The sequence below is a fragment of the Bidens hawaiensis genome, unplaced genomic scaffold, assembly GCF_021521415.1.
Source record: "Bidens hawaiensis isolate Kalapana, Puna unplaced genomic scaffold, B.hawaiensis_p1.1 tig00003654_1, whole genome shotgun sequence".
Classification (NCBI taxonomy): domain Eukaryota; kingdom Viridiplantae; phylum Streptophyta; class Magnoliopsida; order Asterales; family Asteraceae; genus Bidens; species Bidens hawaiensis.
In genome coordinates this window covers 2,019,484-2,035,383 of record NW_027491210.1, presented here as the reverse complement: position 1 = coordinate 2,035,383, position 15,900 = coordinate 2,019,484, and the positions used below count along the sequence as shown (strand labels likewise).

The 15,900-nt window shown below is 37.7% G+C and overlaps 1 protein-coding gene across 1 annotated transcript; it reads right to left on the bottom strand.

Annotated features, from left to right (window-relative positions):
• Nucleotides 1-228: 228 nt before the first annotated feature.
• On the bottom strand, nt 229-2,432 carry LOC143624110 (E2F transcription factor-like E2FF; the record flags this gene model as incomplete). Its single annotated transcript, XM_077094848.1, has 8 exons — nt 229-558; nt 1,166-1,472; nt 1,569-1,639; nt 1,856-1,898; nt 1,948-2,004; nt 2,086-2,138; nt 2,223-2,290; nt 2,392-2,432. Coding segments are annotated over 8 exons (738 nt in total), but the record flags the coding sequence as incomplete, so codon positions are not given.
• Nucleotides 2,433-15,900: the final 13,468 nt, after the last annotated feature.

Sequence of the window (15,900 nt, the reverse complement as noted above, 5' to 3'; positions counted from 1 at the left end):
AATTGTTTAGAACCAAACCATAGTCCATATATTCACATCTGTTGATTTCACTAGTTTTGATTCAGTCTGTGGTTGACTTTTTATTCTAACCCAAAAAAGCCCGAAGAAGAAGCTCTTTTATGATCCGACCCACAAAACAAAGAACAGCCCGAAAGATCACATGAGAATATGATATTAATAACGGCCTTGGTAACGAGTCAAAACTGATAAGTGATAACTTGTACAACTCAGGCTGGGTTGGACCAAAATACCATTTGCCCAAATTTTAACAAACATTTAATGTCTCAATATCATACGTTTACAACCCCAACCAAAACGCCCAATACCAGAGATTATAGTAATTGGAACAAGCTAAAGTACACATAAACCGGTGCATTAAGAGTATATGCACCCGAAGAAGTCACTAACCACAAGTCTCCGTCTTCTTCAACGCCCAAAAAGGCTATTGTTAGAAGTCGGATCAAGATTCAGGAGACCGATGCGCCACTTTCTTCTCGTCTGCTTCAACATACCATGATTTATATGCATCCTCATAGTGCCCAAAAAGGTCAGTTAGAGCTGTCATGTTATCATAAAAACATACATTATAATTTATGTCACTATGTCCATTAAAGCAATGAAGCTTGCAAGATTTGCTAGATGTGTAACCCAAAAATTATAGATACATATGTGTAATAATCAATCAATAAGTAATTAACAAAAAAATTTAGAAAACCAAAGTTTTAAACCCCAAGTTCATTATTTTGGGCCATTTCTTTTTTGGCCCAAAGTTTTCAAGCCCAAATGGTAAACCGAAACCGAAATGAACCCATTACGCAAACCAAAAACTGAAAAAACCGAACCGAACCAAACCAATTGAAGCGAAAAAGAAAAAAACTGATGTAAAGTCCAAACATGTAAAATCAATCAATCATTAACTAACAAAAAAAAATGTAGTCCTAAAGTTTCAAACCCAATTCTTTATTTTTGGCCACGTTTTCAGCTCAAAGTTTTCACGCCCAAATAGTAACCGAAACCGAACCGTAGCCATTGTGAAAACCAAAAAACAAAAGGTTTTCAAAAACCCTAAAACGATTTTTCAATTTTGGTTTGGCTTGAGCCCAATACTGACCCGTTGCACAACCCGTCTGACCCATTTTGACCCTTGCAAAATTCAACAATGTACCTTTATTACAATACTGAGGACGATAAGTATCAGCCAAATTCTCCCAGTCCTGAGCCCGCTTTAACTTTTTGTTTCCCGAAGTACCTACCTTTGGCACGATGGCAGGTGTGAATGGGCCAAACACGAATTCCTTTGAGTTGCGTGACGACTGCTGCTGTGTTGTAATATTCTCATTATATTTGACCTTCATAAAGTCAATATTACTATGCATTGCAACAGTCACATCTTTTGAGCTCCAATCAGACATAGTGTCGCGTATATCACCCAACAGTGTTGTTGCAGCAGTGTCCAGTGAGATTAAGTCTGCCTGTAGGATATATCAAAAAGTAGTTTAGTTGTAGTTTGCATTAACGAAAATAGGGTATTTTTAATACTTAAAAAAATTACAAACAGGTTCACTCACAGTAGAAGAGATGAATAGTTTGATGAAATTCTGTGTCAGAAGTCCAAGGGATTTCTCCTTCCTGGTATTTTCTGACGGATGAAAATGGAGTACCATTTAAAAAACACAACGTATGATATCTAACCTTTGGGTAAGAAAAAGAAATAGTAGGAAACTTGTGGGTTTGGATTGAGAAAAATGGTGTTCTTTTTTCCTTTTGAGTTAAACAGGTGAGTTTGTTTTTGTATGTAATAAGCAAACAAGTAACAAAGAAGACTTAAATCTAACATAAGTTACCGTTGGAAAACTGCATGGCTGTGAGTCTTTAAGGGTTTGATTAAATGATTGTTTCTGCAAATGCAAAAGATAAGAAGGCAAGTGTTGATACCATGATAAGTACCCTAAGCTGTTGTAAGGCATGAGGAATTGCAGTAAAACCCTTCCAAGTATACTCATTCTGTCAAAACCTAAACAAAATTAATAATAAAACCTAAATCATCAACTCACATCCAATTTATTAAAAAGGAAAAAAACTTACCCCAACACTTCGTAAAATGTTGACAATGTCATAAATTCTCCTCCTCTCAACACCTGTAAGTAATGTTATGTTGAGTATAATAATAATAATAATAATAATAATAATAATAATAGAATAGAATAAGAAGCTATGAAAACCTAATTGAATTGCAGCGTTGTCCAGTCCAATGGATTGAACGCCTTGTCGATTGTACAGCCTCAAGAACCTGAAATGAATTGGTTAGAACTCAGATAGTATGCATATGAAGAAGAAGAAGAATAGAATTGATGACAAGGAATAATAATAATAATATAATAATAATACTACTTGGAGCATAAGACGCCGAGAGACTTGTCTTTACGGCTGTATGTATATCAAAGGATGTTCGGTATCATTCATACATGGAAAATGAATGAATTAGGGATTGAATCCGACCGGCCTTCAATTCTACTTGCCTGTTCAATGATTACCAATGTTAACTTCATATATTTCAAATTTTTATTCTTTTTCTTTCTTTTTTTTTAGCTACAAACAAAAGCATTTTATTATTCACATAAATAACAGTCGTTTTCCTTTCAAACACGGAAGATTTCTCACTTTCCAAATATACCAAATCACCGTCAAACACACTGCATGAAATGCTTTGGCCCTTTTTTTCTAGAGTAAAGACTATTTATACAATTCCAATAAATAAATCACGAGTGGAGAAGACATAGATAGACGGAACCTTACACCAATAAGCAATAATGCTCCAAACCAATTGCGCAAATTGGCAAGACACAAACAAGTGCTCCGCCAACTCAACATCCTCTTCACAAATCGGACGTACCATCGACCCAACCAACACACCACGTCTAGCCAAGGCAAATAACACCGGTATTATTTTCATTTCCGCTCCCCACGTTAGGATCCCCACCTTTATTGATACAAAATTGATCCATTCAACAATATAGTTTCCCCCACATCCATGTTCATTGCAATTTTTTGTTTTAAGCTCCCAATAGAGAAAATACCACTATCATCCTAGTCAAACAAGCTTATCCTCACCTTCATATAAGCAAACTGGTTGGCATGTGTTGGGTTTTAACAAGATTATCAAAGTCCAAAATAACCATTTATTTAGGAAAACGCAGCGGAAATAAAGTATTTTAAATCTTGTTAACCATTATACATAAACCCGTTTATGTTAAACCCAATGCTGGATCCATATACGAATATGCATGCTATCAAAACACAACCATAGAGTGTTAACATACATACCTTCAAGTCTACGGATTTGAAGGAGATGAATGATTGAATGACGAGCTTCCAATGGAGGCAACCTCAAGCTTGTATACCCGAACAAGCCTTCACAAGACACCACTTTAGCTAGGTTTTGTAATTGATTATGAATCCTCCTTCTTCCTCACCTTTGGCCGAAAATTAGAGAGAAGAAAAAAAGGTTCTTGCCAATATTGAGAGAGTTCAAGAGAGTTCTTGGAATCTTGAGAAAACAAAATGAATAATGCATGTAATGTGGTTGGGTGTGTGGTTTCCCCATAAAGGGGGCGGCCACAAGTGGGTCCCACCCAAAATTTGAATCTCAAATTTTGTTACACAACCTACATATTTGTTGCATGCCCATTTTATTTGTTACATGTAACATTATGCTACATGTTACAAGATCCAAGTAACAATATATACACATATTACTCTCTTTGATCTTCTTTAACCAATTAAATAACACTATGAATTAGTCTCTCTAAAAATAAACTATCCATATAATTTATTATTCTTTCAAGTGCAATTGTTTAGGAAACCAATTCCCAAAATCAAGTGTTGATATTTATTTACTATGATCACATCATTTAAACAAATATCTATGGTGTTTGTCTAGCTTGTTATTGGGTATGACCCGACTTGGATCATAACGCACTAGCCACATCAATACTGTATGTGTCTTGGGCAGACCGAGTCCTACAATCTCCCACTTGCACAAGATACATAGAAGATTGATGCAAATAGTGAATACCGCCTAACTACGGTTCACTACCCCTAATACGTATGACGAAGTGCCATTCAATAACATCATCTCCTTCAAGTCCCTTACTTGAAATGATTTAGGTGAAACTATCATTTATCCTTTTGCCACAAATGTCATGTTAAATCCAGAGACACAGAGTGATCATTCTCTGTTGATTTAACTTATCAGGCCTTAGACATTTAACTCTCAATGAATAAGAGGGACAAATCCCCTATTGACTACATACGTCTCTCACTATCACCTTGTATTACACTTGAGCTTAGTCTTATGTACTGACATGTTTCAGAGCAGCGAAGAACTAAGTCAAAGTATAATAGTCGATGAATATCAAGACCCGATATGTATCTCAGGTCGGAGGATACTATGATGTTCGCCTTTACTCAAATTTACTTATGATCACAAATCACAAGGATTCCATGCAGTAAAATTGAGGGCGGGTCATGTCCAATATTTATCCCATAAATATCTATGAACCTTGGCAGCAAACCCTTGATCTATATTCATGTCTTATGAATATCCACCAATCCAAGTTCATAATAGTCTTACCTTCATACTTGTTCCCACAAATATGAACGACTACGGACATTTAGAATAATTAACTTATTCACGGATTTAAACATGCTAAAATGGAACATAACTCAAAAGTCATAATCATATGAATGAGCCAAAATAACAATTTTTCCGATATCCAAATACAAAATATATCAAATCCAATCACTAGAATATCGAAGTCCTAAGGCGCAAGTATGACCCTCATGCTTCGGCCTTTCAAGGAGCTTCGTGAGTGGATCCGCAATGTTTTGATTAGTGTGAACTTTGCGAATACATATCTTTCCCTTTTCAACTTCATCCCTTATGTGGTTGAATCTCCGCTCAATGTGCCTAGTCTTTTGATGTGCACGGGGTTCCTTGATTTGAGCAATCGCACCCTCGTTGTCACAAAAGATTTCTAGAGGGTCCTGAATGGTACGGACTACCCCTAGATCGGCAATGAACTTTCTAATCCACGCAGCTTCTTGAGCTGCCAAGGAGGCGGCGATGTATTCTGATTCAGTGGTAGACAATGCTACCACATCTTGTTTTGCGCTCTTCCAAGAGACAGCACCACCATTCAGAATGAAGACATATCCCGATTGTGATCGAGAATCATCTCGATCAGTTTGGAAACTCGCATCCGTGTAACCCTTTACAACGAGTTCCTCCTCACCAGAGCCATATATTAGAAACATATCCTTAGTCCTCCTAAGGTATTTCAATATGCTCTTAACCGCCATCCAATGGCTGGTTCCCGGATTTTGCTGGTATCTCATTGTCATGCTCAAAGCGCATGACACATCCGGTCTGGTGCATATCATGGCATACATGATGGATCCTATAGCAGATGCGTATGGGATTCCATTCATTTTCTCTTGCTCATCCTTTGAGCTTGGACATTAAAGAAGTACTCAACATTGTTCCTCTTTGAATAGGTACCAAACCTTTCTTAGAGTTTTCCATCTTGAACCTTTTCAAGATTTTGTCAATGTATGCACTTTGATTCAAACCTATCAACCGCCTTAATCTATCCCTATAGATCCTTATTCCCAGAATATAGGCGGCCTCACCAAGATCCTTGATGGAAAAATAACTTCCAAGCCAGGCTTTTACACCTTCCAATGTTGGAATGTCATTTCCAAATAGTAATATGTCATCGACATATAATACCAGAAAGGTAATGATGCTTCCACTAGCTTTCTTATACACACAAGCTTCATCAGCGTTTTTGATGAATCCAAATTTCTTAACTTCATCATCAAAACGGTGATTCCAACTTCTAGATGCTTGTTTCAATCCATAGATTGATTTCTTCAACTTGCATACTTTATTAGGATGTTGTGGATCGACAAAACCTTCAGGCTGAACCATATAGACATCTTCTTCAAGGTGTCCATTTAGAAAAGCAGTTTTGACATCCATTTGCCATATTTCATAGTCATAATATGCGGCTATGGCAAACAATATCCTTATAGACTTTAGCATCGCCACGGGCGAGAAAGTTTCATCATAATCAACCCCTTGAGTCTGAGTGAAACCCTTTGCTACAAGTATAGCTTTGTAAGTATCCAAGTTTCCATGCATGTCAGTTTTCTTCTTGAAAACTCACTTACTTCCAACCAGTTTGGAATTAAGAGGTGGAGCAACCAGGTCCCATGCTTGGTTGTCATGCATGGATTGCATCTCAACGTTCATGGCTTCTAGCCATTTATCACAATCAGATTGTGACATTGCATCTCGGTATGTGGTTGGTTCGTCGGAATCCACCACATAGCATCCATCCATGAAAAATCCATATCTTTCAGGTGGGGTGCTAATTATACCAGATTTCCGAACGTTTTGTGTGGGTTGATCAACCAATTGATCATCATCAACAACCTCTTGTTGATCGGTAGTGTCAACCAAATGTGTATCGGCTTGTGGTTCTCGATCCTCCTCGAGTTCCATAGTTCTATCAGTTCCTTCCATAAGGAACTTTCTTTCCAAGAACTTAACCTTGCGAGCTATAAACACTTTATGCTCATATGGATTGTAGAAGTAATATCCCATTGAATCTTCAGGATATCCTACAAAGATACACTTAGTGGATCGGCTTTCAAGTTTGTCTGGGGTGTAGATCTTAAAATAAGCCTCACAACCCCATACCATTAAATACGATAATGATGGAACATTTCCATGCCATATTTCAAAAGGTGTCATTTCCACTTTCTTGGTTGGTGCCATATTTAAAATACGGGCAGCAGAGATCAGTGCGAAACCCCAAAATGATAGAGGTAATGTGCTTCTAGCCATCATGGATCGAACCATATCCAATGAAGTTTGATTCCTCCTTTCAGACACACCATTATGTTGTGGTGTTCCAGGTGGAGTAAGTTGTGAGACAATCCCACAGCTCCTAAGATGTTCTAGGAACGCATCATTGAGGTATTCACCTCCTCTATCGGAACGTAGTACTTTGATTGTTTTGTTGAGTTGATTTTGTACTTCATTTTGGAAGACTTTGAACATTCCAAAGGCTTCATTTTTGTGTCTTAAGAAGAACACATACCCATAGCGACTATAATCATCGGTAAAGGTAATGAAGTATCTTTCACCATTCCTTGTCATTGTCCTAAAAGGACCACATACATCCGAATGTATGATACCTAATAAGTCTTTCGCCCTTTCATTAGTTCCACTAAAGGGCTCCTTGGTCATCTTTCCCAATAAACAAGATTCACATTCATTAAATGAATCATCACTTGATTTCAAAAGACTATTCTTTTGAAGTGTATGAATGCGATCCTTGTTTATGTGACCGAGACGACAGTGCCAAAGAAAAGTTTTACTCAAATCCAATTTGAGTCTTTTGGTGCTAGCTTGGTACAACGAGTTATCAATGGATGTATTATCATGAACCAATTCATAAATGCCATTAAACGGCATTGCTTTAAAATAAAAGACATCATTCATGAATACATAAAACCCATTGTTTACAAACTTGAAATCATAACCAAATTGTCTTAATACAGAAACAGAGATAATATTCCTAGTCAAACTAGGAGTATACAGAATGTTTTTCAAAAGAACTTCCAAACCATTTGGAAGCTTCAAAACATAATCTCCTCGGGCTTGGACGTCAACCTTTGCTCCATTGCCCATGAAGAGACTTATATCTCCTTTCTTAAAATCATTTCTTCTTTTGAACCCCTGCAATGAATTGCATATATGAGTTCCACATCCGGTATCCAATACCCATGTGTTAGAAGAAATAATATTAAGATCAATATGGATCATGAAAGTTGTACCTGAGGTTTGCCCCGCATCCCTCTTAGCTTTCAACTCCTTGAGATAGGTTGGACAATTTCTCATCCAATGACCTATCTCCCCACAACCAAAGCACGGATCCTCAGCGCTAACCTTTAGCTTCTTTGGTTTGGGTTCCGCCTTTGCCTTTCCCTTGAATCCCTTCTTGACTTGCCCCTTACCAATGGCAACCTTTGTCTTTGGTTCCGGGTGATGCCTCTTCTTCAAGCCACCCTCATTGATCACGAGAATGGTAAAACCTTTTTACCCATGCCGGCTTCGGCTGTCTTAAGCATTGCGTGAAGCTCACCAATGCTTTTGTCCCATCCGTTCATGTTGTAGTTCATGAAAAATGTCTCAAACCTTTTAGTTAGGTCGTTCAGGATCAAATCCATGGCTAACTCTTTTGAGACGGGACAGTTAAGCCGTTCAAGCAGATCAATGTGGCTTTTCATCTTAAGCACATAAGATGATACGGATTGGGTTTCTTCCATATGACATGCATGAAGTGATCGAACCGTTTCAAAGTGCTCTACCCTAGCTTGAGTAAGGAACATTTCCTTAAGCTGGGTGATCATGTCATACGCCCCATGATTCTCGAAATCCTTTTGGATCTCGGGAATCATTGTTCCCAACATGAGGCAAGAAACTTGTACCGAATCTTCGGTGTATTTCAGCCAATCTGCATAGGCATCCAAGTTATTAACGTCGGGTTCATCGAGAATAGGATCGTCTATTATATAGGACTTATTCTCTCTCTTGAGAACAATTCTCAAGTTTCGATACCAGTCCATAAAGTTGTTAAAGTTTAGACGATCCTTATCCAGAATGGATCTAAGTGATAGATTATGCAAATGAGGGATAATAGCGTTAGGTGGATTGTTGATTGCGTCCATCTATAAAAGAATTTAACAAAGTTCAATTTAGTATTTTCGATATCAATAAATTTTAATCTTTAATACCCTTTAATGTCTCCAAGACAATTAATGATTAAAATCAAGAATCCAACGTTTTATTCAAATAGTAGTTAGGTGACCTTTATCCTACTATTCAAATTAACAAGGTAATCAACGTTTGACAATTGCAACCCTTTGCAACTTCTAGTTTTATGGGATCGGTTAAACATCATATGTTTTGTTGGCATGTTTAATCCCATCAACACCTTTGAATGCCATGTTTCGGTGACCCAATAACCATGGTTTCCAAATCAAGTCGTCCTACATACACACACGTGTGGGTTTACACATACAAGTGGTTAGGTGACCCTGATTCCAAAAGTATTGTAAAACCACCTTAAGATCAAAAATTTTCTTAAATGTGGTTAGGTGACCCTTACCCCACATCAAGTCTACAAGTGACTTAAGTGTCGTATAAAAGGATGGTGTTCAACTTGTTTTAAAAGGGATTTTAGTTTTTAAAAATTCTAGATTGAAAAACTATTTAATGTACCTTCCATTTGCATGCATTCAAATGTGTGGTACCTTTGAAAACCAATTTTCAAATTCCTTTAAATAAAACCCATTTTATTATGAAATCATTAATAGTTAATAAAACCAATTTATCACTTAATAATTTCAAAGGAATCACTTTTATGCTAGTTGTCGATCTTAATTGTTAACATCCAAACCTGATAAAACAATAAACATAAATCAACCACACAAGCATAAAATACAAACACAAGTCCATAACCATAACCACCTAGAATGACAACACTTGTTGACCGAAACAAGTGTGCCAAAAGGTCTCTCCTAAGGGACGAGAATGACACAAGGCATGTGTCGGTGAACTCCCACTTAATTCCGCATCCATATGCTTCAAGTGTCCCCCTTGTGTTGTAACTCTTTTATTTGGGCTTCCATTTGGGCTCCAACTTCAGCTCCTAGCTTCCATGGGCCTCCAAGTTTGGGCTTTGGTCATTGGGCTAAAATCCCATCTTGGACTATGAGATCTATTAAGGCCAAAACCAAAACCGTAACATTGTTGCTTCTTCTTTTACAAAAAATATATCCTAATACATTTTTCTCTAGTAAAAGAAATACAACTAATCTACTTATTATTACAAACCAATACCAAATGAATAAATAGATTACAAACTCAAATAAATGAATATTACAACCATATTGAATAAACCGAACAAATCACAACAAAAACACACATCCAAAGGTCATGACTAGGTTATGAACATCCAAACGCACATCCAAATATGCAAGGTCTTAGAAGACCAAAATGGTTCCCCTCTTACCCATAAAACATTCGGCCAAGAGGAACAAAACCGAAAGTTTCGGGTTTTGTCCAAACAAAATAATTAATCATCCACATGACTTAATTCTTCAAGATTATCACATGCATGTAAAGTATAATCTTGAGGAACCAAGGGGGGTAACCAAAAAGCATAAAACTTTCGGCCATATGGTGAAACACACCATAAAACCCGAAAATTTTAGATCTATGAAGCATGTATCCGTATAAGCAGCTCTTGATGCCATTGTTGGGTTTTAGCAAGATTATCAAAGTCCAAAACAACCATTTATTTAGGAAAACGCAGCGAAAATAAAGTATTTTAAATCCTGTTAACCATTATACATAAACCCATTTATGTTAAACCCAATGCCCGGATCCATATACGAATATGCATGCTATCAAAACACAACCATAGAGTGTTAACATACATACCTTCAAGTCTACGGATTTGAAGGAGATGAATGATTGAATGACGAGCTTCCAATGGAGGCAACCTCAAGCTTGTATACCCGAAAAGCCTTCACAAGACACCACTTTAGCTAGGTTTTGTACTTGATTATGAATCCTCCTTCTTCCTCACCTTTGGCCGAAAATTAGAGAGAAGAAAAAAAGGTTCTTGCCAATATTGAGAGAGTTAAAGAGAGTTCTTGGAATCTTGAGAAAACAAAATGAATAATGCATGTAATGTGGTTGGGTGTGTGGTTTCCCCATAAAGGGGGCGGCCACAAGTGGGTCCCACCCAAAATTTGAATCTCAAATTTTGTTACACAACCTACATATTTGTTGCATGCCCATTTTATTTGTTACATGTAACATTATGCTACATGTTACAAGATCCAAGTAACAATATATATACATATTACTCTCTTTGATGTTCTTTAACCAATTAAATAACACTATGAATTAATCTCTCTAAAATAAATTATCCATAAATTTATTATTCTTTCAAGTGCAATTGTTTAGGAAACCAATTCCCAAAATCAAGTGTTGATATGTATTTACTATGATCACATCATTTAAAAAATATCTATGGTGTTTGTCTAGATTGTTATTAGGTATGACTCGACTTGGATCATAACGCACTAGCCACATCAATACTGTATTTGTCTTGGGCAGACCGAGTCCTACAACATGCAATTAACAGGTCAAGTTATTCTACAATGGAGAACAGAAATGAGAAGGATTAGAAGGATTTGTATGTTAGAAAATAACAATAATACACACTAGCAATAAGACCGTTATGACCAAAATCAAAGGGATTCTTCATTCCCTTATTATTTCTATTTCCTTGTTTAGAGTCAAACTATTTCTTCTATTTATTTGTAATTCCTTTGTCTTTGTAAGTACAACAATATAGAATACAGATCAAAAACATAGAGGTGTGATTCCATTGAAAACATGGTATCAAAGAGGTGTACACGACCTGAGGATCAACCCGCTCGAAATACCGGCTCATCTCTTACCTCAATTTGTCCGGCCACTATGGACGATACAACCAATAATGAGTTTGCCCTGCAAAACAACCTTAACACCCAAAAACAAGCCCATAATAGCCTATATTCTCTGAACAATGTGGCAGCGGAGAAAACACAGATCTTCCTGAATAACAACACGCTCAAAGTTGAATCGAGCGATACAATGAACAATGTTAACGCTAAGATCCAAAAAAAGGGAGGAATTTCACCGAACCAACAGAGTTTAATTTCTGCCCGAAAATTCATTGTCGCCGTCAGTAGTCCCAAAGACGATGCCGATGGCTCAAAACCCACTGCAGCTTCCAAAGCCGCTGACAATGGCTCAAAATCCACCGCGAACGGAGGGAACCCACGCGAAATCAGAAGAGGCAGCAGATGATTTGTAGGCGTAGCATCGGACAGAGATAATATTGAAGAAAGAATAACAGCCGGAGATAAAGCGGAAGAAACAAAATATGCGACGGAGGTAACAGGGTTGAGACCCTAGTCTCAAACCCTCATATATTTTTTTCGAACTGTAAACTTTTATAAACAAGCCAACCGAAAGAACCAAGCCCTCTCCACAACCCGGAGAGGAGCCCAAAGACAGAAATCACCTTAGATCAAACTTACACCATTTTAACCAATCTATTGATTTACATTTAGATCTATTCTTAAACCATAAAAAACCAAGAGACTTTATGTCGCCTATAATTTCTTCGACCTTTATCTCTTTGCCTTTGAACACCTTCTCGTTCCTAGCTTTCCAAATCCTCCAACAAGCTATAATCACAACCCCTTGAAGAATTTTCTTTTCCAAAACTCCCAAACCCGAAGCGAGATGTAACTCCAATAAATCTCTAACCGAGAAGGCAAAAACCGGAGGCGCCTTACACCAATGACCCACAAAGTCCCAAACCCTCAACGCCACAAGGCATCCTGAGAAAACATGCTCAACTGTCTCAACTTCCGAGTCACAAAGACCACAAAGCCGGAAAGGAACTTGAATTTTCCTTTTTCTTAGGGCTTCCTGAGTGAGGATTCTACCCATCTCCGCCCTCCAAACATGGACATTACACTTAATTGGCACCCAATTACACCATTCCATAACAAAGTTGTTTGAGTTATCTCTACTTTGAACAAGAAGGTTTTTAACCAATTTAACCGAGAAAGATCCATACGGGTTCCCCAACCACTCCCAGGAGTCCTTACCTGAATTCCACTTAGCTGAAATTAAGGCTTTAAAACAACTTTCCCATTCCATTCTTTCTACCACAGAACTTGGATTTCGGGTCCAGTCCCACCTCCAACTTATGAGGCTCCCATTCCAACTAATACGATCTCTAACTTTGCAATTTTTGTGTTTTTCAAATCTATAAATGTTGGGGAATAACGACCTAAGGCTAGAATTCTGGGTCCAAATGTCTAACCAGAAGTTAATTTCCTTGCCATCTCCCAGATTACCTTTAATCAACTCGTGGATATTCCTACCAGCCAAATTCAGTTTGTTTACAACATTGGCAATATTTTTCCAGACCCCGTGTAACTTTTATTGATTGGAACCGACTTCCATTCCGATCGCTTCCAATGAATAGCTTCAATCACTTGCTTCCAAAGACCCTCTGTTTATGTCTTAAATCTCCAAGCCCATTTAGATAACAAAGAATTATTCACATCTCTTAATTTGGAAAACCCAAGCCCGCCTCTATCTTTTGGTAAGGCCACCCGATCCCAAGCAACCCAGTGAACCTTCTTACCATTGTTTGACCCTCCCCACAAAAACCTCTTCATAATACCTTCAAGCTTCTCCACAGTCTTGACCGGAACTTTAAAAATGGATAAAAAGTAAATTGGGAGACTTTCAAAAACCGACGTGATCAAAGTGACCCGCCCCCAATAGATAAAGAGTGGGCTTTCCACAAAGACAGTCTCTTTTCAAACACTTCAACGACACTGTTCTAATTACTGACTTTGTTCATATTAGCTTCGACTGGTATACCAAGATAAGCGAACGGCGTCGAACCAGGTTTGCAACCTACCACCTCAGCCATAGCAATAACTTCCGACCCTTCGACCCCGCATCCGAAGAGGGAAGATTTATGCAGGTTGATTTTAAGCCTCGAGCAAAGGTGAAAACATCTCAAGAGCCTAGCCACATTTTTTATGTTGGAAAGGGACCAATCTCCAATCAGCATGGCGTCATCCGCGTACAAAAGATGAGAAATGAGCGGCCCCCCATTTTGAATTTGCACCCCTTTTAGAATACCCGACTCACAGGCTTTATTATTCATACTTGAAAAGGCTTCCATAACAATTAAAAAAAGAAACGGGGAGAGGGGATCTCCTTGTCTCACCCCTTTTGAGCATTAGAACTCAAAGGTCGGAGACCCATTAGCCAAAACTGAAGACCGGGTAGAAGCTAACATACCACGAACCCATTTGCACCACAATTCTGGGAACCTCATCTGAAAAAGGATTGAAAGTAAAAACTCCCAGTTAACGTTATCAAAAGCCTTTTCAAAATCAATCTTGAAGAAGAACGACTTGTAGATATTTTTGTTAGCCCAAGCCATTATTTCGATGACAATCAAAGGCCCGTCTATAATGTTCCTCCCTTTGAGAAAAGCTGATTTGGTTTCAGAAATCACAGAATTTAACACCCTTTTCAACTGATTAGCTAAAACTTTCAAAATCACCTTACTAATAACCCCGACTAAAGTGATTGGTCGGTACTCATTTAGGCTAACTGGATCCACCACCTTAGGAATGAGAGTGATAAAAGAGGAACCGCAACCACGGTTAATAGCACCTTCTTTATAAAAAAAAGGCTAAGAGCGCAACAAAATCCGCTTCGAAAAGATCCCAAAAATGTTTTATGAATCGAAAATTGAAACCGTCCGGCCCCGGAGCACGATCTCCCCCACATCCGAAAAAAGCCTCCATAATCTCCGCTCTAGAAAACTCAGAAATTAACATTTTGGCGTCTGCATCAGATAACACCTTCAAATTGGAACAAGTTAGCTTCGGCCTACCCTCTAATTCTTCCTTGAACCGGTTTCTGAAAAAAACCAAAAACTTCCCTTTTAATGAGTTTAGGATTGTCGCACCAGTTACCTCCAATATGCAACCCCGATAAGGAATGATCCACTTCCTTTTAGGGTGTGGATCTCAGAAGAATTGGGAGAATGGCAGCCCGACTGTGTAGATAGAATCAGTTTGGAGGCGGAATTACAATAATACAAACCCTCATATATTAAATTGAACCAATTATTTGCCATAGTTCATAAATTGGCCCTTTAGTTCATAAAAAATTAAATCAGAACCTTGAAGAAACCAATCTTTGTAATAATGAACTTGATGAACCAATCTTTCATAACAAAACTCTTAAAAACTTTTATTTAGCAATAAAGTCCTTGAAAAACATGCTAAAACCAATAATAACCATAAAGAATCAGTTAATTTTGACACTGGTCAAAAGATTATTCAAAGTAAAAATTTACAAGATACTTTTCTTTATGAAAATAATCCAAATAAAATTAGGGGAGAAGCTAATATGGTTGAGACATGTGATTTTTCAAATAAATCATGGATCTTTGATTGTGGTGCTACCGACACCATGACATTCGAACAATCCGACATAATTTCAACGGCTATGCCCAAAATTAACCACATAAAACCGCCAATGGGGGAATAATTCCCGTTAAGGGAGGAGGAACTATTGAAATATCACTCACTTTAAAACTTTCAAATTGTCTCTTTGTCCCTTCCCTTTCATATAAACTATTATCCATTAGTCGTGTGACAAAAGAATTAAATTGTTCGGTCTTAATGCACCCAACATTCAGTATCTTACAAGATATCAGGATAGGAATGACCATTGGGCGTGGCACTGAACGCCAAGGGTTTTACTATGTAGATGAAGTGACTCAACATGGAACTGTGATGCTTGCTCATGGAACCACATATAGGGAAGCCTGGTTATGGCATAGGAGATTAGGACATCCATTTGCCGGTTATTTACATCTTTTATTTCCAAAGTTATTTCCCTCTAATTCTGCATTAAATTGTGAAACTTGTGTCTTGGCTAAAATCCATAGACATACTTTCAAACCAAATAAAACAAAAGTTAGCTTATCTTTTTCCCTTATCTATTCAGACGTATGGGGGCCGACAAAAGTTGTTGGAGGACAAAACTTTCTTTTTTTGTACTTTTTGTTAATGATTGCACCCGTACGACATGGATTTACTTTCTAAAACATAAATTTGAAGTTTTTGAAAAATTCACAATGTTTCATGCTA